General features: G+C 42.8%; 1 protein-coding gene across 4 annotated transcripts in view; it reads left to right on the forward strand.

Moving 5' to 3' along the window:
* The first annotated feature begins 9 nt into the window (after window positions 1-9).
* MDH1B (malate dehydrogenase 1B) overlaps window positions 10-26,159 on the forward strand; it is a 35,909-nt gene continuing 9,759 nt past the window's right edge. For 3 of the 4 annotated variants that reach the window (XM_070387664.1, XM_070387668.1, XM_070387665.1), the window contains exons 1-9: window positions 10-150; window positions 6,166-6,278; window positions 9,730-9,864; window positions 10,052-10,194; window positions 12,048-12,544; window positions 17,417-17,558; window positions 18,913-19,076; window positions 21,793-21,932; window positions 22,250-22,301. In XM_070387664.1, the coding sequence (XP_070243765.1) occupies window positions 129-150; window positions 6,166-6,278; window positions 9,730-9,864; window positions 10,052-10,194; window positions 12,048-12,544; window positions 17,417-17,558; window positions 18,913-19,076; window positions 21,793-21,932; window positions 22,250-22,301 (1,408 nt within the window). In that variant the 5' untranslated portion in view covers window positions 10-128. Of the gene's footprint in view, window positions 151-249; window positions 270-6,165; window positions 6,279-9,729; window positions 9,865-10,051; window positions 10,195-12,047; window positions 12,545-17,416; window positions 17,559-18,912; window positions 19,077-21,792; window positions 21,933-22,249; window positions 22,302-26,159 lie in introns of those variants that run through there. The other variant, XM_070387671.1, reaches the window with a different exon arrangement.

Genomic DNA, 26,159 nt, shown 5'->3' on the forward strand with positions numbered 1-26,159 from the left:
ATTCCAACATCTTTCCAGCTGGGCGCCAGAGTCCGCGCTCAGCTTGCGAGTGCGCCTGCGCCAAGTCCTGGTGTGGTTACCTGGAAACGGTGGCGCCGCGGTCCTAAGCTCTGGGTCCCGGCTACGCCATGGCCAAATTCGTGCTCGCGGGTGAGTGATACCCCCGTACGCCCGCAGATCGCTCAAAACACCGACGACTGCCCACCTCCTGTGGCCGCTCCAGCTTTTATATGGGGCACCCAGGGTTTATTATGCTTTCATTCAAAAAGGTAAATTGAGCAGTGTGTACAAACACTGCCGGAAGCAGGATACAGTGAAGGGAAAGACATCCTTGCCTTCGAGGTGCTTTTGGTCTCACGGGATCCAGTAGCACGTAAACAAATAATTTTGATGGTGCTGTTAATGCAATGAGGGAAATGTGCACAGGACTCTGAGAAATGTGACACGAGCTGATTTATGAAAGTTTGGAGTAGGGAGGATATTCCAGATAAAGGGACAGAGGCTAGAAGTCCCTGGATATGGAGGAAGTGACTGGACCTGGGTCAAGAATGGGAGCAGGAGGGCATGAATAGAAACACGAACATAGAGTACTGACTTGTGGACACACCGAGGGAAGAGAGAGTGGGACAAATTGAGAGGGTACCATTGAGGTATACACACTACCAATTGTGAAATAGATAGCTAGTGATTCTTTGTGAGGACCTCAGGTGGGGATGGGTGGGGATGGGGGGAGGCTCAAGAGGGAGGGGATACAGCTGATTCATGTTGTACAGCAGTAACCAACACAACATTGCAAAGGAATTATCCTCCAATTAAAAATAAAGAATAATTTTTTTTAAAGGCTTAAAAAAAAAAAAAAAAGAATGGGAGAAAGAGTCAGATCTTTGCCCTTCAGGGACACCAAGCGAAGGTGTTTGAGCTGTATCTTGAAAACAATGAGGAGTCATTTAAAATTTGTAAGCAGCCTGGTATCTTAATGAGTTTGCGTTTTAGCAAACTCCTTGTCAGCAATGGAGGAGAAGGATTGGAGATGTGGACTGATATCCAGAAAACCACCAAAGAGGGTCTTACTGCAACAGGCTGTTGTACCTGTCTCCTTTCCTTCTCAGCAAGTTTCTCAAGAGTAGACTACTCTTCTATCTCCAGGTCTTAAATCTGGTTTCTACATCTGCTTCCTTTCCAAAATGGCCCTCACCAAAATCACCAGTGACTTTTACAGGAGCTGCCTGTCATTGTCTTATTTGACCTCTTGGAAGCGTCCACACAATTGACATCTCCCATCTGCCTGAAACCTGTTTCCTTTGTTTCTTTTTTCATTCAGAATAATATTTTTGAGCAATGACTGACTGTATCCTGGGAAGACAGTGGTGAACAAATGTGCAAAGAAGCATTTGTGGCAATGGCCAGGCTGGGTCCTATCGGACCAGTAGCAGTGGCAGCGGATCTTATTTAGGCCGAGACTTCCTGGAGAAAGGGATTTTTTAATCAGAGTCCTAAAAGATGAGCGTAACCTGTCAGAAAGTGAAAGTGAAGTCGCTCAGTCGTGTGCGACTCTTTGCGACCCCATGGACACCAGGCTTCTCCGTCCATGGGATTCTCTAGGCAAGAGTACTGGAGTGGTTTGCCATTTCCTTCTCCAGAGAACTTCCCGACCCAGGGATCGAACCCAGGTCTCCCACATTATAGACAGACGCTTTACCGTCTGAGCCACTGGGTGCTTAACCTGTCAGAGAGGAAGTTATAAGGAGGAGAGTAAATTAGGCATGGGTAGCCAGGAGTCCGGAGAAGGCCCTGGCAACCCACTCCAGTACTCTTGCCTGGAAACTCCCATGGACCGAGGAGCCTGGTAGGCTGCAGTCCATGGGGTCGCTAAGAGTCGGACATGACAGAGTGACTTCACTTTCACTTTTCACTTTCATGCATTGGAGAAGGAAATGGCAACCCACTCCAGTGTTCTTGCTTGGAGAATCCCAGGGACAGAGGAGCCTGATGGGCTGCCGTCTATGGGGTCACACAGAGTCAGACACGACTGAAGCGACTTAGCAGCAGCAACAGCAGCAGCCGGGAGTAGGGCTGGAATGAGGAGCACGAGTTGGGTAATGATGGAGAATATAAGCAGAAAATTAAAAGAGATTTAATAGGGTTGAAGCATAGAGTACAAGGAAGGGACTATTATCAGTTGAGGCCAGAGTTAGATAATATATCAAAAGATTCTTGTGAGCCATGTTCAGTATTTTAAACTTTATCCAAAGTACATGGAAGGCTTTTGAAAGGAGGTACATAATCAGTGCAAAATACATTGATTCTGTATTTTGTAAATACAGAATCAATGCAAAATACAAAAATACAAATACATAATTTGCATTTTATCTGAGTGTTATCACTACAATGTGAGAAGAAAAAGACTGGTTATCCAGAGCCCATTAGATACTGTAGTCCAGGAAGGAGATACTGGTGGCCTGGCCTGGAATGGTGGGCAATGGAGTTGGAAAGAACTGAATGGATTGGGGTGATGTTAAGGAGACAGAATCTATAGAACTAGACATTTAATTGGATGGAGGAAGGAAGAGTTAAAATTCTTTTCTAGCAGTAGTTTGCATAACTGGGTAGATGGGAAGTCATTGATAAAAAAGCAGAAGAGCAGGCTTCATACTGTAGTACTCCTAATACCCTTAAATAACTGGGTGCATGCTTGTTAAGTCACTTCAGTCATGTCCGACTCCGTGTGACCCTATGAACTATAACCAGGCTCCTCTGTCCGTGGGATTCTCCAGGCAAAAATACTGGAGGGGGTTGCCATGCTCTCCTCCAGGGGATCTTCCCAACCCAAAGATTTAACCCATGTCTCCAGCATTGGCAGGTGGGTTCTTTACTACTAGTGCCACCTAGGAAGCCCAAATAACTGGGTAGATGGATGTAACGTAAAAGAAGGAGCATATATAGTGGGGGAGTAGTGGCAAAACTCTCATAAACATGCTGAGTTTTCTGAGACATTCAGAAGGAGTTGGAAAAAATACAAGAGCATATAAAGATAGACAAGGAAATAGTTCTGAACTGGAAATACAGATTTCTACTTGAAACCAAGAGAATGGAGGAGATTATACAAGAAGAATCATAGAGAATGAAGATAAGATGCCTTGCAGAATGCTAATCTTTTAATGAATTGATAAATGAACCTAAAAGTGTAATGAGGAGGGGCCAGAGAAGCAGGAAAACAAACAAACAAACAAACCTGAAGAATGCCCCCACCATAGTGGGTATTTCGAGTAGAAGGGAGACAAATGCTACCAAGGGTCAATAAGAAAAGCATCAGAAAGTATCCATCGGGTTTAGTGACATGAAGGTCCTTCAGATCAGATCAGTCGCTCAGTCGTGTCCGACTCTTTGCAACCCCATGAATCACAGCACACCAGGCCTCCCTGTCCATCACCAACTCCCGGAGTTCACTCAGACTCACGTCCATTGAGTCAGTGATGCCATCCAGCCATCTCATCCTCTGTCGTCCCCTTCTCCTCCTGCCCCCAATCCCTCCCAGCATCAGAGTCTTTTCCAGTGAGTCACCTCTTCGCATGAGGTGGCCAAAGTACTGGAGTTTCAGCTTTAGCCTCATTCCTTCCAAAGAAATCCCAGGGCTGATCTCCTTCACAATGGACTGGTTGGATCTCCTTGCAGTCCAAGGGACTCTCAAGAGTCTTCTCCAACACCACAGTTCAAAAGCATCAATTCTTCAGCGCTCAGCCTTCTTCACAGTCCAACTCTCACATCCATACATGACCACAGGAAAAACCATAGCCTTGACTAGACAGACCTTTGTTGGCAAAGTAATGTCTCTGCTTTTGAATATGCTGTCTAGGTTGGTCATAACTTTCCTTCCAAGGAGTAAGCGTCTTTGAATTTCATGGCTGCAGTCACCATCTGCAGTGATTTTGGAGCCCAGAAAAATAAAGTCTGACACTGTTTCCACTGTTTCCCCATCTATTTCCCATGAAGTGGTGGGACCGGATGCCATGATCTTCGTTTTCTGAATGTTGAGCTTTAAGCCAACTTTTTCACTCTCCCCTTTCACTTTCAGCAAGAGGCTTTTTAGTTCCTCTTCACTTTCTGCCGTAAGGGTGGTATCATCTGCATATCTGAGGTTCTTGATATTTCTCCCGGCAATCTTGATTCCAGCTTGTGTTTCTTCCAGTCCAGTGTTTCTCATGATGTACTCTGCATAGAAGTTAAATAAACAGGGTGACAGTATACAGCCTTGATGAACTCCTTTTCCTATTTGGAACCAGTCTGTTGTTCCATGTCCAGTTCTAACTGTTGCTTCCTGACCTGCATACAAATTTCTCAAGAGGCAGATCAGGTGTTCTGGTATTCCCATCTCTTTCAGTGACCTTCTAAAGAATTATAGGAAAAGCCAGATTTCAGTGGAATGAGAAACAGAAGTGAGGAACTGGGGGTGGCAAGTGTAAAGAACTGCTTCAAAAAGCTTTAATAGAAAAGGGCAGGTAGGAGGCAATAGCTAAGGGGAGTCACTGGCTTTTTATTTCTTAGGACAGGAGAAACTTAAATAGAATGAGTATATTTAAATATGATGGAAACAGGCCATTAGAAGCAGAACTAAGATGTTAGAGAGATAACCAATAGAAATGGAAAGGGGTGGTGTTCAGATCATAAGTGGTGAGTTTAGACCTGGACGGAAGGTAGAACCCCTCTTCCATCAAATAGAAGAAGGTAAGAATGAATCTAAACACAGACAGGCTGATAGGTTTGATGGCAGGAGGTTGAGGGATTTCCCAACTGATGCCTTTTTGTATGATTTGGTTTAGTTTGTGTAAAGTAGAAAGCAGAATTTTCTATTGTCTTCTGATATCGCAGAAAAATACTGGAGAGAAGGAAGTAGGCCAAGTTTGTAATAGTAATTGTAGAGAACAGAAGAGAGTGCTGCTAAGGGAAACAGAGGGATCTCCAGAAAGAGTTGGGAGCCAACTGAGACTCAGTTCAGTTCAGTCGCTCAGTCGTGTGCGACTCTTTGTGACCTCATGGGCTGCAGCATGCCAGGCTTCCCTGTCCATCACCAACTCTTGGAGCTTGCTCAAACTCATGTCCATGAGTTGGTGATGCCAATTGAGACTGGTGACCATGAATTTATAATGACTCCTCTGCTTTGTTCTACCATGTTTATCCAGGGGTGCCAAGTACATGGAACTCAGGCACAGAAAAGGCAGGTTACTGGGCTCATCCAGGGTGAGGGCTAATTTGCCCGAAGCACAGTGAGGCAAGAGAATTTAAGACAAGAGCCAGAGAGTGGTCTGAATTAGTGAGCTTTGGATTTGAACTAGACAGGGAAGCTAATGGGGGAGTTTGGGAGGAATTGACGACTTAGAAGTCACCAGAAGGTTGAAGAACTGGTGACTGGGAGTAACCGGGGAAGAATGCCATAGAGAGAGTGCTGCCCTTGACCCCTGCCCCAGACATCCATTCAATCCCAGCCACTTTAGTGGCTGTCACTTTCTCTATGTTGATGACTGCAAAATCTATATCCTAAGCCATTACATGAGGCCTTCTCTTCAGATTTGAATATGCAGCTGCCTGATGGTCATATCCACTCAGATATTCCACAGACATTTCCAACTGCACTTGGCTATAATTGAACCTTAACACCCACAATTTCTCTAGTAAGGTCAGGATCACCTACCCATGCCAAAAACTTATCCCAGACTCTAGACTCTTCTCTCTCCCTCCACTTCCACTTTCCACAGCATTCCTGCCACACATATCAGATCCTCCAGTGATTTTACCACTCCTCCTTTTACACTTTGCCTTTTTATTGCTGCTAATGAGTCATTCATTATTAGCAGTTCATGCGTAATTAGTAACCTGGCAGTCTCTTAGAGGATCTGAGGTCTAAAATAGAACTGGAGGAGAATAAATATTCTTTAGTCTTTTTTTGCTTTCTACATTTTATTACTTATGATTCTGCTCTCCTATGAAATTCATTTTATTTTGCCAATATAAGAAAAATCAAAAGTTTATGTGGTGACAGTTTAAGCTATAACTCTATATAAATTATATTGTAACTGTGTGATTAATTCTGTAATTATATGACAAATGCTTGGGACTACATGATAATTTCCATGTAATGAAAGAAAATGTTGCTAATTTGAACTCTTTTAGGTAGAGCTGATTGCCCATATTATGCGAAAGCAGAACTTCTGGCAGATTATTTACAAAAGAATCTTCCTGATTTCCGGATACATAAAATTACACAACATCCTGATATTTGGGAGGTAAGAGGCCTTTATAGTTTGTTAAACTCAGGTACACATAAAAGTGTGCTCTGGTTTTATTAAATATTAGCTAGTGTATCAGATAGCTTTCCAGTATTGAATGTTCAGGTACTATTGATATTTTGATACTAATAAATCCCTACTTCTCGGGGTGAAAACATTATTCATATTTCTTCCTAATGCCTAGTAGAACAAATGAGGCCCTAATCAGTAAGTAGAATAAATTTGGCTGTTCTTTTTCCTATAAGAATCCATGTAGCCTATATGCACTCTTTAACTTTCAGTTCTCCTTCATATTGATTTCTAATGGCATGAGGGACTTGTTTACTTGACATGACCTTCATTTGAATTGAGATGGAAATTTAGGTGAAGGAGTTTCCTTTACTGGGGCGTACTCTTGGGAACAGCATCCTGAGAAAGAACGAAGGTGGCAGGATTGTGCAGTGGGAGAAGTTAAACTGCCCTACAGCACTAGGGCTTCCCAGGTCACACTAGTGGTAAAGAACCTGCCTGCAAATTCTGGAGGCAAAAGACATGCAAGTTTGATCCCTGGGTTAGGAAGATCCCCTGGAAGAAGGCAGGGCAACCCATGCCAGTATTCTTGCCTGGAGGATCCCATGGACAGAGGAGCCTGGTGGACTATAGTCCATGGAGTCGAAAAGAGTCGAACAGGATGGAAGCGACTTAGCAGGCACACACAGCACTGACAGGGAGCTCAGCTGGCCCTACAGGGAACTCTAGAGCTGGTATGACCCTTCAGAGATACCCCCCAGAATCAGCAAGGGGGCCAGGTTTCTATTCTCCAACAGCTAACACTCATAGGATGTGGGCTGCCCTGGGGAAGAGACTTAACCTTAGGCAAAGGAACATCCTTTGGTTGAGGTCAATTTCCAGAGAGATACTCAGCACTGAAACATCAGTAGTCAATATACCGGGTGGCAGAGGGCATGAGTGCCTTGGTCATGAAGGAGGAATAGGGACAACACGTGACAGTATTTGCTAGTTCAACAGTTGTACCTTTTTGGATCCACATGCTCCATATAGTAAGTTTCACACTATCTGGGAACAGCTCTTCCAGAATTCTGGTTAACTTTATAAGGAATTATTGTTGTTCAGTCGCTAAGTCATTTCTGACTCATTGCAACCCCAGGAAGTGCAACACAGCATGCTCCCCTGTCCTTCACTGTCTCCCTGAGTTTGCTCAGACTTTTGTCCACTGAGTCGGTGATACCGTCCAACCATCTCCTCCTCTGTCGAAGTTTAGTTAAATGACAGTAGCCTCCACTGCACATCGTTTCAGCACCATAACTGACGCTCCTCTCATTTCTCCTCTTCTGTCCTTTGTGGAGCCCCCGCACCCTCTGCAGATCCACGTGACTTAGTAGGTGTGGTGACTCAGACCTGTATCCTTAGCGGCCCAAGCCCTCGTGTCAATCCCTTTTTCAGGATGTGACTGCTGTGCTTGTCCATTTGCCGAAAAAACTGAGCAAGCCACTACCAAGGTGTGCAGGTATCAGTCTCTCAGCTGGTGCCTGCACCTTCGGTGGGTTGTTCCATCCCCTAATCGCACTGCTAGATGGTACCATACATGACAGGGCCAGTGGAGCCCCTGGTTACGTGCCCAAAGCCATACATCCTTTCCTCTGCAGTGGGCTTCTTGGTTCAAAGTGATGTTATGCAGGAACCATGTGGTAGGTTCAATTCAGTCACTCAGTCATGTCTGACTCTTTGTGACCCCATGGACTGCAGCACGCCAGGCTTCCCTGTCTATCACCAACTACCGGAGCTTACCCAGACTCAGGTTAAACATTTTCAAAGGTGTTGAACAGGGTGCTGGCCAAAGTCTTATAAGCAATAAAGGCAATTCTCTACCCAGAATATATGTTGATTAAAATCGAGATGAATCCCTTCTCTTTCCAGGGAAGAGGGATCCAATGTAATCAGACTACAACCACCAAGAGGTGGTTGTAGTCTTCAAGGGATAGTGCCATTAACAGGAAGTCAGCATTAATGGCAGTAGCAATGGCTGCATTAGCTCTGTTGAGTGATAACTTGTTTTCTTGGGCCGTTGCATAACTTTTTCATGTCTCCATTATGCCTTCAGCTGTCTAAGTTTTCTTACTGCTGGGGTTGCTTAGTGCTTCTTTGACAGTAGACGTTCTCTGGTGGGCACTGTCCCGTCTTCTTTTATTTCAGAATTCTATCATCCCAGTTTCTAGGGGGTCCAGCTCTTCTATAACAGCGTGACCTTTAACAACCATGGCCCAGAAATGACAGCCACACGGGGTTTTCTCAGTGATGCTGAGACGCTTCTCATGGGTGCATTCCTTGTCACTCTGGTGAATGTAGTGTCCTCCAGGCCCTTCCAGAGGACACAGTGGGCTAGTGAGTTTCCAGCCCTCCATTGTAACATATCCACTGTAACGAGCCCATTTTTTTTCTAAGCTTTTTCATCCCTTCTTCCATGATCTTTCCTGACAGTTCTGGCATTTCCGTTTTGTCTCATCCCTTCCTCAAAGCTTTGAAGAACCGTCCTAGCAACGTGTTAGCACACTCTTCTGAGTGTATCTTTGTCAGGGTGCACTCTTGCATAGAAGAGTGACTCGCTTCGGCAAACTCTCTCATCCAGGTTTATGTTCCACTCCTGATTCAGCTCCCTCAGGGGCCAGTGCTATACATACTCTCCCAGCTCTTGCCAGGACATCCCCATACCCCACCTGCTGCTGAAGGCCTTTGAGGTAGAGTCCCTTTCTTCCAGATTCCCAGTACTTCACTGCTGAGCCTAGGTTGCAGCTGGAGGGACCATGGGGGACTCATCATGGTGAAAACGTCAACAAGGGAAATTCATTTCTAAGATGTTATTTGTAAGGTAGCCTCATTACACACACCTCCAAAGGCAAGAATATTGCCACATAGTTTATACCCGTAGCAATGTTGCGCTCTTTCTCTCTGCAGGTACTGTCATTGGAAGGCCTGGTGTGTGCAAACCAGATAATGATGATTTAAACTTTTTCTCAGTAAATATCAGAAATCCCCAGATAATTTTAGCTCATTAATTCAGTCTAAAAAATATAAACTATACTCACATATTTCAAAAGCAATATCAAATTTATGTGGCCCTAAGACCAGAGACAGCTCATACAAAAGACCATTTGAGTCAGAAAATTTAGCTTCTATTTTAAGCTAAACACTTGCACTTCAGGTCTGCTCAACTTTCAATACCCTTATTTGGTCAATGAATTTGAAGAACGTTCTTTCTTACTTGATTAATTTGTTACTCAACTCATCACTATTTCTATATTTGTATTTTACAGTTTAAAGATATCTAAATTTTATTATGTATACACAGAGGTGGTAAAAAAAAAAAATAGAACTTTACTGTGTGAACTCCTGAATTGAATTCTAAGACAGATGCAATGTGTGACTTCTCATGGACAATATCATTCCATAGGAGTGGCTGAAAGATTTGTGCAAAAAGAATAGGTGGAGTCACAACAAGTCCCCTATCATCTGGAGAGAGCTGTTGGATCGTGGAGGAAAGGGTTTGCTTTTGGGAGGATATAACGAGTTCCTAGAACATGCCCAGGTATAAAAATTAAGTTGACTTATCTGTCTAAAACATTATTGATTTATTATTGTATTTTTCAAACGTCTTTCTTTATAAGGTATCCTCTCACCTCTCTTTTTACTCTATTTGGGCTTGAAACAAGAACTTTCCATTATAGCCATTTTCAGCTATCCTGGTGTTGATTTTTTTCTTTCCCAATATTTAGCTTTACTATGGTGTCACCTCTAGCATGACAACTGAGCTGATGAAGAGAGTTGCTCAAGAAAACCTGGGGACACATATAGAAAAAGAGCTGGAAAAGGAATCCCTGAAAGGTCTTGTTAACCCCTTGCAGGTCTGGATCACCAGGTGGGACCGTCAAATCCCAGGATTTGTGAGACTGGCTTTTTATGTTAGAAAGGAAAAATGATGTGGAATTAATTATATGATGGAAGAATATCTGAATGTCAAGTTTGAGATTTGTATGTAGGTATAGCACTATTACAGATACACAGTATATGTATATGCATGCTGCTGCTGCTAAGTCGCTTCAGTCGTGTCCGACTCTGTGCAACCCCATAGACGGCAGCCCAACAGGCTCTGCCGTCCCTGGAATTCTCCAGGCAAGAACACTGGAGTGGGTTGCCATTTCCTTCTCCAATGCATGAAAGTGAAAAGTGAAAGTGAAGTCGCTCAGTCCTGTCCGACTCTTCGCGGCCCCATGGACTGCAGCCCACCAGGCTCCTCCAGGCAAGAGTGTATATGCATACATATCACCTAATGTAGCCCCATATATGAGTTCTAGAGCTTCCCTGGTGGCTCAGTCAGTAAAGAATCCGCCTGCAATGCAGGAGACCTGGGTTTGATCCCTGAGTTGGGAAGATCCCTTGGAGGAGGAAATGGCTACCGACTCCAGTATTCTTGCCTAGAGAATCCCGTGGACAGAGAAGCCTGGTGGGCTGCAGTCCATGGGGTTACACAGAGTCAGACATAATTCAGTGACTAAATCACCACCATGAGTTCTAGACTACATATAGTTTTAACGTGTATGTAATATGCATGTAATGCATATACATACCGAATCTAAAAGCAGCTTTATAGCAAAGATATTTACTTTGCGTAACTGTCTCCAGCCCTCCTGCCCTCTCTCTGTGTGTCTCTTGCTGTCTGTCCCCATACCATCCTTCCCTTCCCCTTCCTTTCTCCCCTCTCCCCCATCTTCCTGACTGCTGCCTTCTTCCTCTCCCACACGTGCTAGCACCGTCCTCATCCTTGGGTCTTCCCGATGCACTCATTCTCTGTAACCTCCCCTCCTCTCGCTCCTGCCCCTTCTTTCTTTTTCTCTTTCTCACTTTCATCACTCTTGCTGTCAGTGCTGGGTGGACACATTCAATGTTTGTCATTGCTTTTTCTCTCTTTCTCTGCACTCTGTCTCTCTCTGTTTCTTTTGCTGTCCATCTTACGATATCTCTCCCTGTCCTTTCCTCACTGCTTAATCTGTCTCTCACACTGCCCTTCTTACTGCTTATGTGTGTATCCTAATATACATACTCAGCTGAAAAATTATTTATTATGAAATATTCAAAATGCTAAAAGAACTGAAAATGATGTAATAACCATACATGAACCAAACACCCAGATTTAATATTTCATCTACTTTAGATATTTTTAAAGGATTAAAATGGTACAGACGCTCTTGAAAACCCCATTGCAGCTCTCTCCAAATCCAGAATGAAAACCAAAAGTGCCCACATGTATTCCTGAAGTCCCCTAATGATAATGAGGTCGTTAGGGCTCTCATTATCAGCCGAGCTATAGAGTACTCAAATACTGGCTGAATTGTGGGTACAGATACATGATACCTCGCCTGTGTTCAACTGAATGACTAATACTTTCACACTTTCAAACATGAAATTACAGTAACATGACAGTTCTTTTAAATTTTGCTTGCTGCCTATTCTGTTTAATTGGAAAAGCCTTATAAACAAGTACACTTCTTACCTTGGGATTGTTTTCCGATAACCAAAACAAGAAGTTAGCAGTGAGAAAGTTTTTGTTTTACTTTTGATTCCTGGCCTTAAAAAAATCTGTGCAGCTGTGTATGTCAATTTAAGATACTAATCAAGTATTAATACACATGTAGAAAAATACCTATTAAGAATAGAGCCTGAAAAGGAGCCCAAGATTTACCCATTCATAATCTGGTTTTCCATTTTTGTTAGTGCATCATCTCTTGCCTGCTACCATCTAATTCCCATCTTGACAAGTGGTGAAGTGTTTGGACCACAAATGGAAATCAGCATAAACCTATTTGACAATAAACACACAGAAGAAAAACTCATAAGCCACAAACAAGAGGCTGAGGACCTGGCGTCACCCTGCCTCCAGAGTGTGTCCATCTGCACCCAAGCAGAAGAGGCCTTCCATGGGGCCCACGTGATCATCATCCTGGATGACCACGTGGACAAGGAGATAAACAGTCTGGAAGACTGCATTCGCAGCAGAGCTCCTCTGTGTCAGCTCTACGGATCCTTGATTGAGAAAAATGCTCACAATTTTGCCAAAATTATTGTGGGAGGGAAAACCTTTGTGAATCTCAAAACAGCTTTGCTTATGAAATATGCCCCAACCTTTGCCCGCAATATTATCGCAGTGGCCTTGGGTGTGGAAGGCCAAGCGAAGGCAGCACTGGCCAGGAAACTGAAAATTACTCCCTCATGTGAGTGAGCTCAAGTTTCCGTGTCTGGTTTTTAACAGATATCCCAGCAGCAGATTCCAGGAAGAACCTGTCCCCTTCTAAAATCAGTCAGGATATCAAAGTATGGAGCAGATGCCAAGAATTTCTGATTGTGTGATTTCAGCACTGTGCAAACATTTTAATTTTTGTTGTTGTTCCGTCACTCAGCTGTGTCCAGCTCTGTTGTGACCCCATGAAATGCACGCTTTTCTGTCCATCACTATCTCCTTGAGTTTTCTCAAACTCATGTCCATTGAGTCAGTGATGCCATCCAACCATCTCATCTTCTGTCACACCCTTCTCCTCTTGTCCTCAATCTTTCCCAGGGGGAAAGATCAGGGGCTTTTCCAATGAGTCACCTCTTTGCATCAGGTGGCCAAAGTATTGAAACTTCAGCTTCAGCATCAGTCCTTCCAGTGAATATTCAGGGTTGATTTCCTTTAGGATTGACTGGTTTGATCTCTTTAGCTTTTATGACTAGCTGATCTTTTAACATCATTATAAAAGTTAAGAAACAAATATTTAATAAGATTCCTATTTTTCAAGTAGTAATTTGAAACTTAATATTCAATTTTTCCCCCATGAGAATAGTTATCTAAGGTCATCAGTGTTTTTTAAAACATATTCAGGGCTCTGTTAAAATGGTCCCACCCCACTTCCTAGCTGTGTGACTTAGGGCAATCACTTAACCTTACTGTACTTTATTTCCTCACCCATAAAATCAGGATGTGAGTACCACCTACCTCCTAGAATTGATGCCAAGACTCAAAGAGATAGCATTTTAGAAGGGCTTGGAGGAGTGTGTGGCACATGGTAATGGTTTGTAAGGATCAGTTCAGTTCAGTTCAGTCGCTCAGTCGTGTCCGACTCTTTGCGACCCCATGAATCGCAGCACGCCAGGCCTCCCGCCCATCACCAACTCCCGGAGTTCACTGAGACACATCCAGCGAGTCAGTGATGCCGTCCAGCCATCTCATCCTCTGTCGTCCCCTTCTCCTCCTGCCCCCAATCCCTCCCAGCATCAGAGTCTTTTCCAATGAGTCAACTCTTGGCATGAGGTGGCCAAAGTACTGGAGTTTCAGCTTTAGCATCATTCCTTCCAAAGAAATCCCAGGGCTGATCTCCTTCAGAATGGACTGGTTGGATCTCCTTGCAGTCCAAGGGACTCTCAAGAGTCTTCTCCAACACCACAGTTCAAAAGCATCAATTCTTCGGTGCTCAGCCTTCTTCACAGTCCAACTCTCACATCCATACATGACCACAGGAAAAACCATAGCCTTGACTAGACGAACTTTTGTTGGCAAAGTAATGTCTTTGCTTTTGAATATGCTATCTAGGTTGATCATAACTTTCCTTCCAAGGAGTAAGTGTCTTTTAATTTCATGACTGCAGTCACCATCTGCAGTGACATTGGAGCCCAAAAAATGAAAGTCTGACACTGTTTGCACTGTCTCCCATCTATTTCCTATGAAGTGATGGGACCAGATGCCATGATCTTCGTTTTCTGAATGTTGAGCTGTAAGCCAACTTTTTCACTCTCCTCTTTCACTTTTATCAAGAGGCTTTTTAGTTCCTCCTCACTTTCTGCCATAAGGGTGGTGTCATCTGCGTATCTGAGGTTCTTGATATTTCTCCCGGCAATCTTGATTCCAGCTTGTGTTTCTTCCAGTCCAGTGTTTCTCATGATGTACTCTGCATATAAGTTAAATAAACAGGGTGACAATATACAGCCTTGACGTACTCCTTTTCCTATTTGGAACCAGTCTGTTGTTCCATGTCCAGTTCTAACTGTTGCTTCCTGACCTGCATACAAATTTCTCAAGAGGCAGATCAGATCTTTTTTTTTTTTTTTCTTTTCTGCTTCTCCTGTGCTCCCTTTAAATACAATTCATCTTCTGACTCTGTCTCATCCTCTTATGCTTCTTGAGTCTACCAGCCCAAACAGTACTAGGAACAGAATCTGTTCCTCAGCTTGTGTTTCTTCCAGTCCAGCGTTTCTCATGATGTACTCTGCATATAAGTTAAATAAGCAGGGTGACAATATACAGCCTTGACGGACTCCTTTTCCTATTTGGAACCAGTCTGTTGTTCCATGCCCAGTTCTAACTGTTGCTTCCTGACCTGCATACAGGTTTCTTAAGAAGCAGGTCAGGTGGTGTGGTATTCCCATCTCTTTCAGAATTTTCCACAGTTTGTTGTGATCCACACAGTCAAAGGCTTCGGCATAGTCAATAAAGCAGAAATAGATGTTTTTCTGGAACTCTCTTGCTTTTTCCATGATCCACTGGATGTTGGCAATTTGATCTCTGGTTCCTCTGTCTTTTCTAAAACCAGCTTGAACATCTGGAAGTTCACAGTTCACGTAATGTTGAAGCCTGACTTGGAGAGTTTTGAATATTACTTTACTAGTGTGTGAGATGAGTGCAATTGTGCAGTAGTTTGAACATTCTTTGGCATTGCCTTTCTTTAGGATTGGAATGAAAATTGACCTTTTCCAGTCCTGTGGTCACTGCTGTGTTTTCCAAATTTGCTGGCATATTGAGTGCAGCACTTTGACAGCATTATCTTTTAAGATTTGAAATAGCTCCACTGGAATTCTATCACCTCCACTAGCTTTGTTCATAGTGATGCTTCCTAAGGCCTACTTGACTTTGCATTCCAGGATATCTGGCTCTAGGTGAGTGGTCACACCATCATGATTATCTGTGTCATGAGATCTTTTTTGTATAATTCTTTGTATTCTTGCCACCTCTTCTTAATATCTTCTTCTTCTATTAGGTCCATACCATTTCTGTCCTTTATTGTGCCCATCTTTGCATGAAATATTCCCTTGGTATCTCTAATGTTCTTGAGGAGATCTCTAGTCTTTCCCATTCTATTGTTTTCCTCTATTGCTTTGCACTGATCACTGAGGAAGGCTTTCTTATCTCTCCTTGTTATTCTCTGAAACTCTATATTCAAATGGGTATATCTTTCCTTTTCTCCTTTGCCTTTCGCTTCGTACAAGTGACAGAAAGTCCACTCAAAGAGACAGAAGTCAGACAGAGGGTATTTTCCCACATAACAGTGCAGGGGTAGTTCTTAATTTAGGCATAGCCAGATGCTGGAATTCAAATGATGATGTCAAGCCTGGGTGTGCTCTCACTTGGCTCATCACTCAGCTCGGCTTTCCATAGCTTTGGTCTGATTCTCAGACTGACTTTCTCTAAAAAGTGGCAAAATGGCCCCTGGCATCATCTTTCAATAACCACATGGGGGGAAAAAATACTCTCTTAATTCTTTGTATAAAATCTAGCAGAATATTTTCTCATTGGCTGCGCTTGGACCATGTGTTGTTGTTCAGTCGCTAAGTTGTGTCTGAGTCTTTGCAACCCCATGGACTATAGCACACCAGGCTTCCCTGTCCCTTACCATCTCCCAGAGTTTGCCCAAGTTCATGTCCATTGAATCCGTGATGCTATCTAACCATCTCATCCTCTGCCACCCTCTTCTCCTTTTGCCTTCAATCTTGGACCATGTGCCCGTCTCCTGATTGGAGATCAGGAGATCTGTTCAACTCTTGTGATCAGAATAGGAGATTGGATCAACTGCTGTGATCCGAAATCTGGAATCTAGGTCTCGTACCCATTGATAGACTTGAGGTATGAGAACAGCTTTACCCAAACCAAATGGGCTGAAACTGGGGAGGGGTACCTTAAAGAAAAACTTGTATGCAGTTAAAGAAAAAAAAAAAAAAAATGTTAGGGGAAAAAAAAGCAGATGTTCACTGTAACTTTCTCTAGCGTAACCTAAGGCATTTAGAACCATAAAGGGCCTTAAAGCTTACAAGAAAGATTCTTTTTCCTACTGCCTGCCTTTGAACACAACTCTCAGAGTGTGGTAACTGAAACTGCTGGAGCCGTTTTTGGGCCATGAGGGGAGGGCCAAGACAATAACATCTTTGAGCTGCTGAACAAATACCAGTGTCACTGCCTACCTCGACTTATTAATTGAGATAAGTGAAATTCCAGTTAAACTAAGTCAGAAGGACATTCTGTTACTTGAAGCCAACAGCAAACTTAGCTCATACATATGGGAAGAATTCTATCGCCATATTAGCAAGTGGTATGAAATGATAAGAAATTAAGTTTTTAAGCAAATAAGTTGATAAGTAAATGCCTTCTTTCCCCTTGGATACATTTGTAAAAAATCCACAATTATTAGAATCGTATTAAATGCCAATCCCCATTTCTCTCTAACTGCATCCTCTTCTTTTTCTTCGAAGTACGTATCATGTTTTTAGTAGTTATTTTCTCACTCACTCCCCTCCACCCCCAGAATATTGCAGGAATTTGGGCTGATTTGTTTTCTTCTGAGCCTCCCATCTAAAAGTACCTCCTACATACAAGCTGATTCAGTAACTCTGTGGATTAAGGTGTTCCTCGGGGGTCCTCTTAGTTCAACACCCCCATATTGCAGGAAATGAACGCCATGCAGGGAGTCAAGTGACTTGCCCAAATTTTCATTCCAGTCTAGAATCAAGGACTCATTGTCAGAATCAAAGCAGATAAAAAAAAATCCTCTTCATGGCAAGCAGAGCGTGATGTTAGGATCACAGCAGGGGTTTCATTTTCAGTAGCAGTTTCACTCAGGGAACATTTCAGTATCTCCTGAATACAGTCATGTGCCCACACCACCCACAACCATTATTAAGAATGGCCAAACCCTGGCGATTAAGGAGATGATCCACATCATTTGCAGAGTTTTAGGGAGCATGAATCTGTCTGTTTTAAAAGGACCAATTGTAAAACAAGCACACAAACAAAGGCTGCAGGCCATTTTTTATGTTATATTATTTTTAAAATTTCTTCACAGGCATCAAAGATGTGATCATTTGGGGTAATATTAGTGGAAATAACTACGTTGATCTGAGAAAAGCCAAGGTTTACAGATATGAGAGTGCTATTTGGGGACCTCCGCACTATTCACGCCCTGTTTTAAGCCTGCTTTTTGACAGGTATGGTATCTCTTTAAGTGAAGTATTCTAACAAGATTGAATAAACATATAATAATTGTTATAATCTTTTAAAAATCATCTTAGAAATCTGTGTACAAAAATAACCTGATTATTCATACTCAGCCTCATTTATGCTTTCTATTGAAGAAGCAAAGAAAATTCCACAGAATTTCAACCAGTCAGACCCCACCTCCAATTTATTTGATTTTGGAATTATGAATTTTTATATTTCAGATTATCCTTAAAGTGGTTCACATATTCCATTAATGTTATTGCTAAAGCAAACCTATATAAAGTGCTTAACGCAAAGACAGAGATATGTGTTCAAGTCAAAACTAGTTGAAACAAGCTTCGAGAATTAGGAATTCCGGTGAGCAGGTCCAGGCCAAGCTGGGTGCTCAGTCTCAGGAGAGACAGAATCGAGACGCACTAAGAAGCATTGTCTCTGGAGCCAAGCCACCTTGGTTGGAATTCTCATTCAGTCACTTATTAGCTGTGTGACTTTAGAGAAGTTACTTAGTGTCTCTGTGCCCTGATTTTTCTGTGTGCCAACTGGAAACAGTAACAGAGTATGGGCCTTACAGAGTTCCCGGAAAGACGAAATGGATTAAGACAGGCAAGGCCCTCAGAACTGTGCCTGTCACAATCAGCACCACCATCGCAAAAAGAGAATGGGAAGAAGCAGAGGGAGGGACGCATTTGGAACTTTTTTCTAAACTTTGCAGTACTTTCCCAGGGGTAGCACATGCATCTCTTCACCCCTTTCTTCCCTTCCCTTCCTTCACCTGTGCCTAGAATTTGTGTCCTTGGGCTCACCTTCTTGGAGTACAGTTTCTGCGATTCTACTGAATGGCTCCCCGGCAGGGCCAGCATCTCCTGGAGCTGTTGTGCTGGCTCAGCAAGGACGGCCTGTTCATGCTTGTTCTAGTCCAGCTGGACTATTCCCTGAGTTTTTAAACTTCAGATTATAAAAACTTAAGAATTCCTTACTTCCCAATATGAGGAAGTCAGCATTTCATGATATTTTATTTAAAATGAAAGATACCCCTGACTCTAAGATAGCCTCTACATAGAATACATTCTTTAGATGAAATTGCTCTTGCAGCCTTTGGCCACTCTTCTGTGTTCATATTTATTTTATCATGGTTTTAGCTTGAAACTTTAGGATTCCTTTCTGCCCTGTTTAATTACTTGACTCTTTATGGGATTGAAGAAGTTTGAAGAGGGATTCAGGAAGTCATATTTCTGTTTTGTGGAGGTGATTTCTTGTATTTAGACGCACTGACCCAGGGAACATTCTTTTTCATTCCTAGTCCTTTCTCCATTGTAAAATCGTTTCCTTCTCTCCTCACAGGGAGTGGGTAAACAGAGAGTTTGTGGTAAGTCTTAAAACACTGACTGCCACAGGAAGACAATTCGGAGGCATGTTAGCTGCGCACAGTATAGCCACTACGCTGAAATACTGGTGCCATGGCTCACCCCCGGGGGAGATTGTGTCTCTAGGGGTACTGAGTGAAGGTAAATCTGGTTTTTTTTTGTATCTTATGATGATTAAAAACCTCAATGTATGCCTTGTGCTCCTACTTTTGTGTCCTCACCTGTCTACCTCTTTACAGGTTCTGTGAGCTATCTGGATTTTCACGATTCCATAATCTTGCATGCATGCGTGCATTCCTTCACTCATCCATTCAGCAATGCCGCAGTAGTTTGTGTGTATGTGTTGGGAACACACACAGGGAGAAGGCCTGGCTTCTGCCTTTTAGGAGACTCACAGCAGAGAAAAGGAGAGTCACATATGTCAATGAAATCATTCCATTGAGTTTTTCTCACTGTTTCCCAGCTGAGGAAGGGAAAGCAAGTTCAGTTTTCAGTAGGCAGCAGAAAGAATCAAGACAGGCATCATAAAGGAGGGGACACTTCAGAAGTGTCATCTGCAAGTTTGAGTCATGTTTCCCTGACAGACAAGTATGGGAAAAACACCTGGGTGCAGGAGCCACAGGAGCAAAGACACAGATGCAAGATACAAAGGGCACAGGAATGTGGAAAGCTTGCTCTCCATCCGCAAAAGATGTGTATATATTTTTATATCCTTACTATTTTAATCTGCTAGAAACTATACAGAGCACTTCTGTGTTTAAAATATAGGAAAGAAAGAATAGCTGATGCTCTACCTAGAGCGTAGGCTCTACCTAGAGTATCTCTTACCTTACAGCTTTCCATTCTTCCTGAGCAAAGCCCATTCATTCCCAAAGCTCCAGGCCTGGGTCTCACTGCTGAGCCCTGCCCTATGAACCATTGCCACCTGGATGTCATGTTGTCACTTCAAACTGACATACTCCAAATTAAACCTATTGTCTTGCTCCCCGATGTGATCCACCTCTTGTATCCTTTATGTAACTAATGGAACCATGATTCTTCCCAGTGTTTCAGTGACTATGGTGCAGCTCAAGGAAGTCTCCCCAAATCCTGCAAGTCAGAATTCATGTCTGTCTCTCTTCTGTACTCACATAGCATGTGTTCCTCTATTGGAGAAGATATCACAGCCTGCCTTTATGGATGGGCTGTTAGCCTCATATGTCCTCTCCATTAGAGTTCATCCCCTCTGAGGGCAGGGCCTTGGCTGGGTCTTCTTGTTGCTCCTTCATGGGTAGACGCTCAAAGAGTCTTGTTCAATTAAAGTGAAAATGCACGAACATCCCATCATGTGAATTCAAATCACTGTGTTACCTTTTTAGTGAATTAGGCATTTAAAACCTCACCTTTTTTTGGTAAAAAGTTTAATTAGAAGTCCCTGGTATAATTAGGGAAGTGGTTAGTACTCCATGCTTCCATTGCAGGGGGCATGGGTTTGAACCCTGGTCAGAGAACTAAGATTCCACATGGCCAAAAGTTTAATCTCTATAGGAATTCATCAATAAGTGCTCAATGCTGAGGGCAAGTGAGGTGAGAAGCAAGTGATCATTGTGTCCCTGAGACGGTTCCACGTATATAAGCTCCCACTGCAGTATTCTTGGGCTTCCCTGGTGGCTCAGACAGTAAAGAATCCACCTGCAATGCGGGAGCCCTAGATTCGATCCCTGGATGGGGAAGATCCCCTGGAGGAGGGTATGGCAACCCACTGCAGTATTCTTGCCTGGAGAATCCCCATGGACAGAGGAGCCTGGCGGGCTACAGTCCATGGGGTCGCAAAGAGTTGGACATGACTAAGCGCAGCATAGCACAGTGTGTTTATATCAATCCCATCCTTCTAATTTATCCCTCCCCTCTTTCTCTTTGGTAACCATGAGTTGTTTTCTATGTATGTGGGTCTACTTCTGTCTTGTAAATAAGTTCATTTGTATCCATTTTTTTTATATTTCACATATAAGTGATATCATATGGTATTTATCTTTGTCGTACTTAGTATGATGATCTCTAGGTCCATCCATATTACTGCAAATGGAATTATTTCACTCTTTTTTATGGGTGAGTAGTATTTCGTTATAATACGTTAACACATCTTCTTTATCCAGTCATCTATCAATGGATGTCTAGGTTACTTTTACATCTTGGCTATTGTAAATAGTACTATGAATTTTGGAATGCATATATCTTTTCAAATTAGAGTTTTCTCCACAAACATGCCCAGGAGTGGGATTACAGGATCATATGGTAACTTTAGTTTTTTTAAGGAACCTCCACACTGTTCTCCATAGTGACAACATTTTTGATGACTAGAATGGTGTGAATAATTTTCCTACTTGATTGAGGCATGAAAACAGGAGGCATTTTATCTGAAGGTTGCTCAGTTAGTAATAAACATTATCAATCTTTTTATTTGGAGCACATTTAAACTGGGAACTGGAATTGTGAGAAAATCACCAGCTCTCCTTCCCAGTGCTCGCTCCTTGGCTCTGTGATTGCAGTCATAGGTTGAAAGAGCAAAGGCCAGATTAGACAAGTGTCTAGGGCTCAGGGGCTACCTAGAGGCCCAAGGAAAAACTAAGGAAGCAGACAAAAGGAATCCAAACAAGGTGGGAGAGAAGGACTGCATTAGTCCTCGAGGCAGGGGCAGGCCATGTGAACCCAGCAGGGATGAAAGGGATAAAGAAGGAACAGCGAAAGTTTAGGTCCACTATTATCATTAAAAACCATGTCATTTAAAACTATGTCTGTCCTTCTCTACAGTGTCACCAGGAAGCTTTATTTATCCGAGTGCTTTTGTCTTGCTTTGCTTTGTGTTTATTCCCTGCAGGCCAGTTTGGTATTCCTAAAGGGATTGTCTTTTCTATGCCTGTGAAATTTGAGAATGGAACTTGGGTGGTTCTTACAGATCTCAAAAATACAGAAATAAGTCAACAAGCAATGACCAGAATGGCAAATGATCTAATTCAGGTAATGTCAGAATAGCCACAAGGAAACTGACTTTAATAATGGCCTTAAATGGATTCCCCTAGATCAAGGCATACACTGTTTTACTGTAGTTTCAATTTGCATCTTATTCCTAGGAACAATAGAAGGCCATAAAAGTTTTGAGAAATCAGCAGAAGATCGCTACTCATTTGATTGTGTAATTTCTAGTATGTTAAAGATAGTAGTTGGTTACTTAAATATCCAGAATCAAAGTACATTTCTAGTAAAGAATGATTAGGTTACTAATGTGGTCATTTAATTCTCTGATTACAAAACTTTTTTGCAAAATTTTTCCACAGGAGCAACTTGTTGCACTTGGAGAGTTGGCAAATTTTCAGCCATATCAATCAGGTAATCTATTAGATATGAAATTTTATAGGGCTGCTATTAAAATAGTATTAAAGTATGTGTTAAAATCACTATTTAAATAAATCTAATCCATATTTCATCACTTTTCAGGTAAATTATTGACAAAATAAACTATAGGTATAGTGTATCCTTTGAAATAAAGTATCTGATAAGAATGCTAAAGAAATCACACCTTTAAAACTTTTCTTCTTTTGCTTGTTTATTTTTGGCTATGCTGGGTCTTTGTGCTGTGTGTGGGCCACTCTCTAGATGCGGTCTGTAGGCTTCTCACTGCAGTGGCTTCTCTTGTTGCGGAGCACAGGCTCTAGGCTTGCAGGCTTCAGTGGTTGTGGCACATAAGCTCAGCAGTTATGATGCATGGGCTCAGTTGCCCACGGCATGTGCAATCTTCCTGGACCAGGGATCAAACCCATGTCCCCTGCATTGGCAGGCAGCTTCTTATCCACTGTGCCACCAAGGAAGTCCAAGAAATCACATCTTAATGCCACTACTCCCTATTCTCTTATAAACTTCGTGTATCATTGTTGTTCTTCAGTCACTAAGTCATGTGCATGTGACCCCATGGACTATAGCCCACCAGGCCCCTCTGTCCCTGGAATCTTACAGGCAAGAATACCAGAGTGGGTTGCCATTTCCTTCTCCAGGGGGTCTTCCCAACCCAGGGACCAAACCCAAGTCTCCTACGTTGGCAGGCGGATTCTAACCATATGTATTAGTTTCCTAGAGCTGCCGTAACAAAGTACCACACATGGGTGGCTTAAAACAACAGAACTTTATTCTCTCACAGTCCTAGAGACCAGGAGACCTAAATCAAGGTGTCAGCAAAGCCACACTCTCTCTCTGAAGGCTCTAGGAAAGAATTCTTCCATGCCTCTTTTACCTTCTGGTGGTGATGATTGGCATTCTTGGCTTGTAGCTGCTTCATACCAGTCTCATCCATTGTCTTCACAAGTCTGTCTTCCCTCTGTGTGTACCTGTTTCCAGATCTCTCTCGGCAAGAACACCAGTCATTGCCTTGGTTGTTGTTCAGTCCGTCAGTTGTGTTAGACTCTGAAATCCCATGAACTGCAGCATGCCAGGCTTCCCTGTCCTTCACCATCTCTAGGAGTTTGCTCAAATTCATGTCCATTGAGTCAGTGATGCCATCCAACCATCTCTTCCTCTGTCACTCCCTTCTCCTCCTGCCTTCCTCCCAGCATTGCCTTGGGAGCCCACCTTAATCCAATTTGACCCCATCTTAACTTGATTATATCTGCTAAAACTGTATTTCCAAGGAAGGTCACATTTACTGATACCAGGGATCAGGAATTCAACATATCTTTTTGTATATTTGTGAAACTCACAATACTTACAATTACCTTTAGGTAACTTTAAAAAATAACTTTCAATAAGCTTAGTTTTCTTATTGATATTTTCTCTAATTGTGAACTCACAAGGAAGTGTTCTCATCTTTCTTTCCTTACAGAAAACCTCATCTGAAATATGCAAATACAAAAATAAATAAATAAATTCACTCAAAGAAAGAGCTTTCATCAAGTGTCTTTTGAGAGCTCAACATCCGTTCCTTCTATCATTGTTGATGCAATGTCGACCATCAGCCAGTGCTAGGAGTTAGAAATATGGGGGTGGATAAGATAGACCCATTCTTGCCTTTTGAAACCTACAGTTCATCAGGGATCATAAATTATACCAAGGGCTATAGCTGTAGTGAATCTCAGAATGAGAAGTACAGTGTGCTGTGAAGGCATTTGCCTGGGGATGTGATCAAAGAAGCTGACACAGGAAAGCATACATCATCGTGTTGGAAAAACTGCAAAAAATACCTTGTGTGGCCAAAGCCTAATGAGATGAAGCTGAGAGAGCGAGTGGAGAAGGGTAGATGAGAGTTGCACAGGCTTCTGGATGAAGAATGACCCAATCAGGTTGTGATCAGTTTGGAAAACAGATTGGAACCAAGGCGAGACTGTTTGCAGAAGACTGGTATCAGGAGGGTAGCAGAGTGACACAAGGAAGAGACGATTACAGCTAAGGCTGAAGGCTGTAGAATTTTGAAAGACATTTAGGAGGTAGAATTATCAAGACTTGACTATGGATTGGCTCTGGGGAATCTCAGAAGACTCTGACTTCTTTTGGTTAAGTAACTGGGTGGGTTTATCAATATGGGGGAAAAAATGGTAGAGGAACATTATTTGAGAAAGAGAGAGTGTGTGTGTGCCTGTGTATATTTGTGTGTGTGTGTGTTAGGTGGGAGAGGATGTGTGGTGCCAGGGTACAGGAGGAATAAGTTTAGTTGCTTAATTTTGTTTTTTATTTTAATTTTTGTATTAGTTGCTTACATTTTGATTCTGAAATACCTGTGGGGGTATCTCAAATAGATACAAGAGATAAGAGAACCACATACTCTCTGGAGCTCATCAGGATCTGCTGCTACTGCTAAGTTGCTTCAGTCATGTCCGACTCTGTACGACCCCATAGACAGCAGCCCACCAGGCTCCCCTGTCCCTGGGATTCTCCAGGCAAGAATACTGGAGTGGGTTGCCATTTCCTTCTCCAACACATGAAAGTGAAAGTGAAGTTGCTGAGTCGTATCCGACTCTTAGCGACCTCATGGACTGTAGCCTACCAGGCTCCTCCATCCATGGGATTTTCCGGGCAACAGTATTGGAGTGGAGTGCCATTGCCTTCTCCCATCAGGATCTGAACTACATTTATCAAACTGGGAGTTGCTGACTTTGTATATATTGGGTTGGCCAGAAAGTTCAGTCGAGTTTTTATAAGACTTTAAACTCGAACCAACTTTTTGGCCAATTCAATAGAAGTGAGGCCATAAGCATGATGGAGATTGGAGAGAGAGAGAAGGCCTGGAGGAACTTAGCCTTTAATGATTCAGTAGAACAGCTGACAGAGGACTGACTCTAAATGGGGTGATCAGAGAGCGGAACACACCCTGGAATCTGATGCCATGGAAGACCAAAAGGCATTGTTTTGGGAATGAAGGCTGGTCTGCACTGTGGGATGCTACCAGGGGATCAAATAAAATGAGACCTGTAAAGTTCCCAATTGAAGTAGGACACCGACGACATTCGTGACTTTGATGAGAGCCCAACAGTTTTGTGGAACAGAGAGGCAAAATTGAAACCAGTGTCGGCGGGGAGGACCGAGCCCCAGAAACTACAGACTTGCTGTGGAGCCAGGGTACTGAGTGCTGTGGGCCTGAGGACGTGTGTGCTGAGAACAGAAAAGGGCCACCGTGAGGACAGGATGGAAGGTCTTCCTGGACAAGGTGGCATCTAAACGAAGTCATGAGAAAAAAGAAGGTGTTAGCTAAGATGGGGGTAAATGGAAGGGTTGGTCCATTCAGAGAGAGCAACAGGCATATACAAAGGCAGAAATATAAGGCAAAAATTTCTGAGAACTGTCAATTCATTTTATCTGTAAAATAAAATTTGAGGTGAAAAGTGTTAGAAAGTGGAAAGGTTACCTAATCTTGTTAAAACCAGTGAAGGACTTTAGGTAGGGGAGGCACAGGAGCAAATTTAAATTTTGAAATGATCACTGTGTTCATAATAGGAAGAATGTATTGGATGGGAGAGAGCGGAAGTAGTAGTAAGACCAGTTTTGGGGCTTTTTTGGCAGGTAGAGTAATTATGAGGGCCCTAACCAAGAACTGGCCATGAAATGTAGAGAAGGGGCTAGATTTGAAGATATAAAGTTAACAGAACTTGATCATCTGAGATATAGGCTAAGAGAGAGCTTGGGATGGGATGAAGAATGCCTCAACGTGTTTGGCATCTCGACATATGGTGGAGACATTCCTTAAGACAGAACTTCCCAAACCAT

This window comes from Bos mutus, chromosome 2 (genome assembly GCF_027580195.1).
Source record: "Bos mutus isolate GX-2022 chromosome 2, NWIPB_WYAK_1.1, whole genome shotgun sequence".
Taxonomy (NCBI): Eukaryota; Metazoa; Chordata; class Mammalia; order Artiodactyla; family Bovidae; genus Bos; species Bos mutus.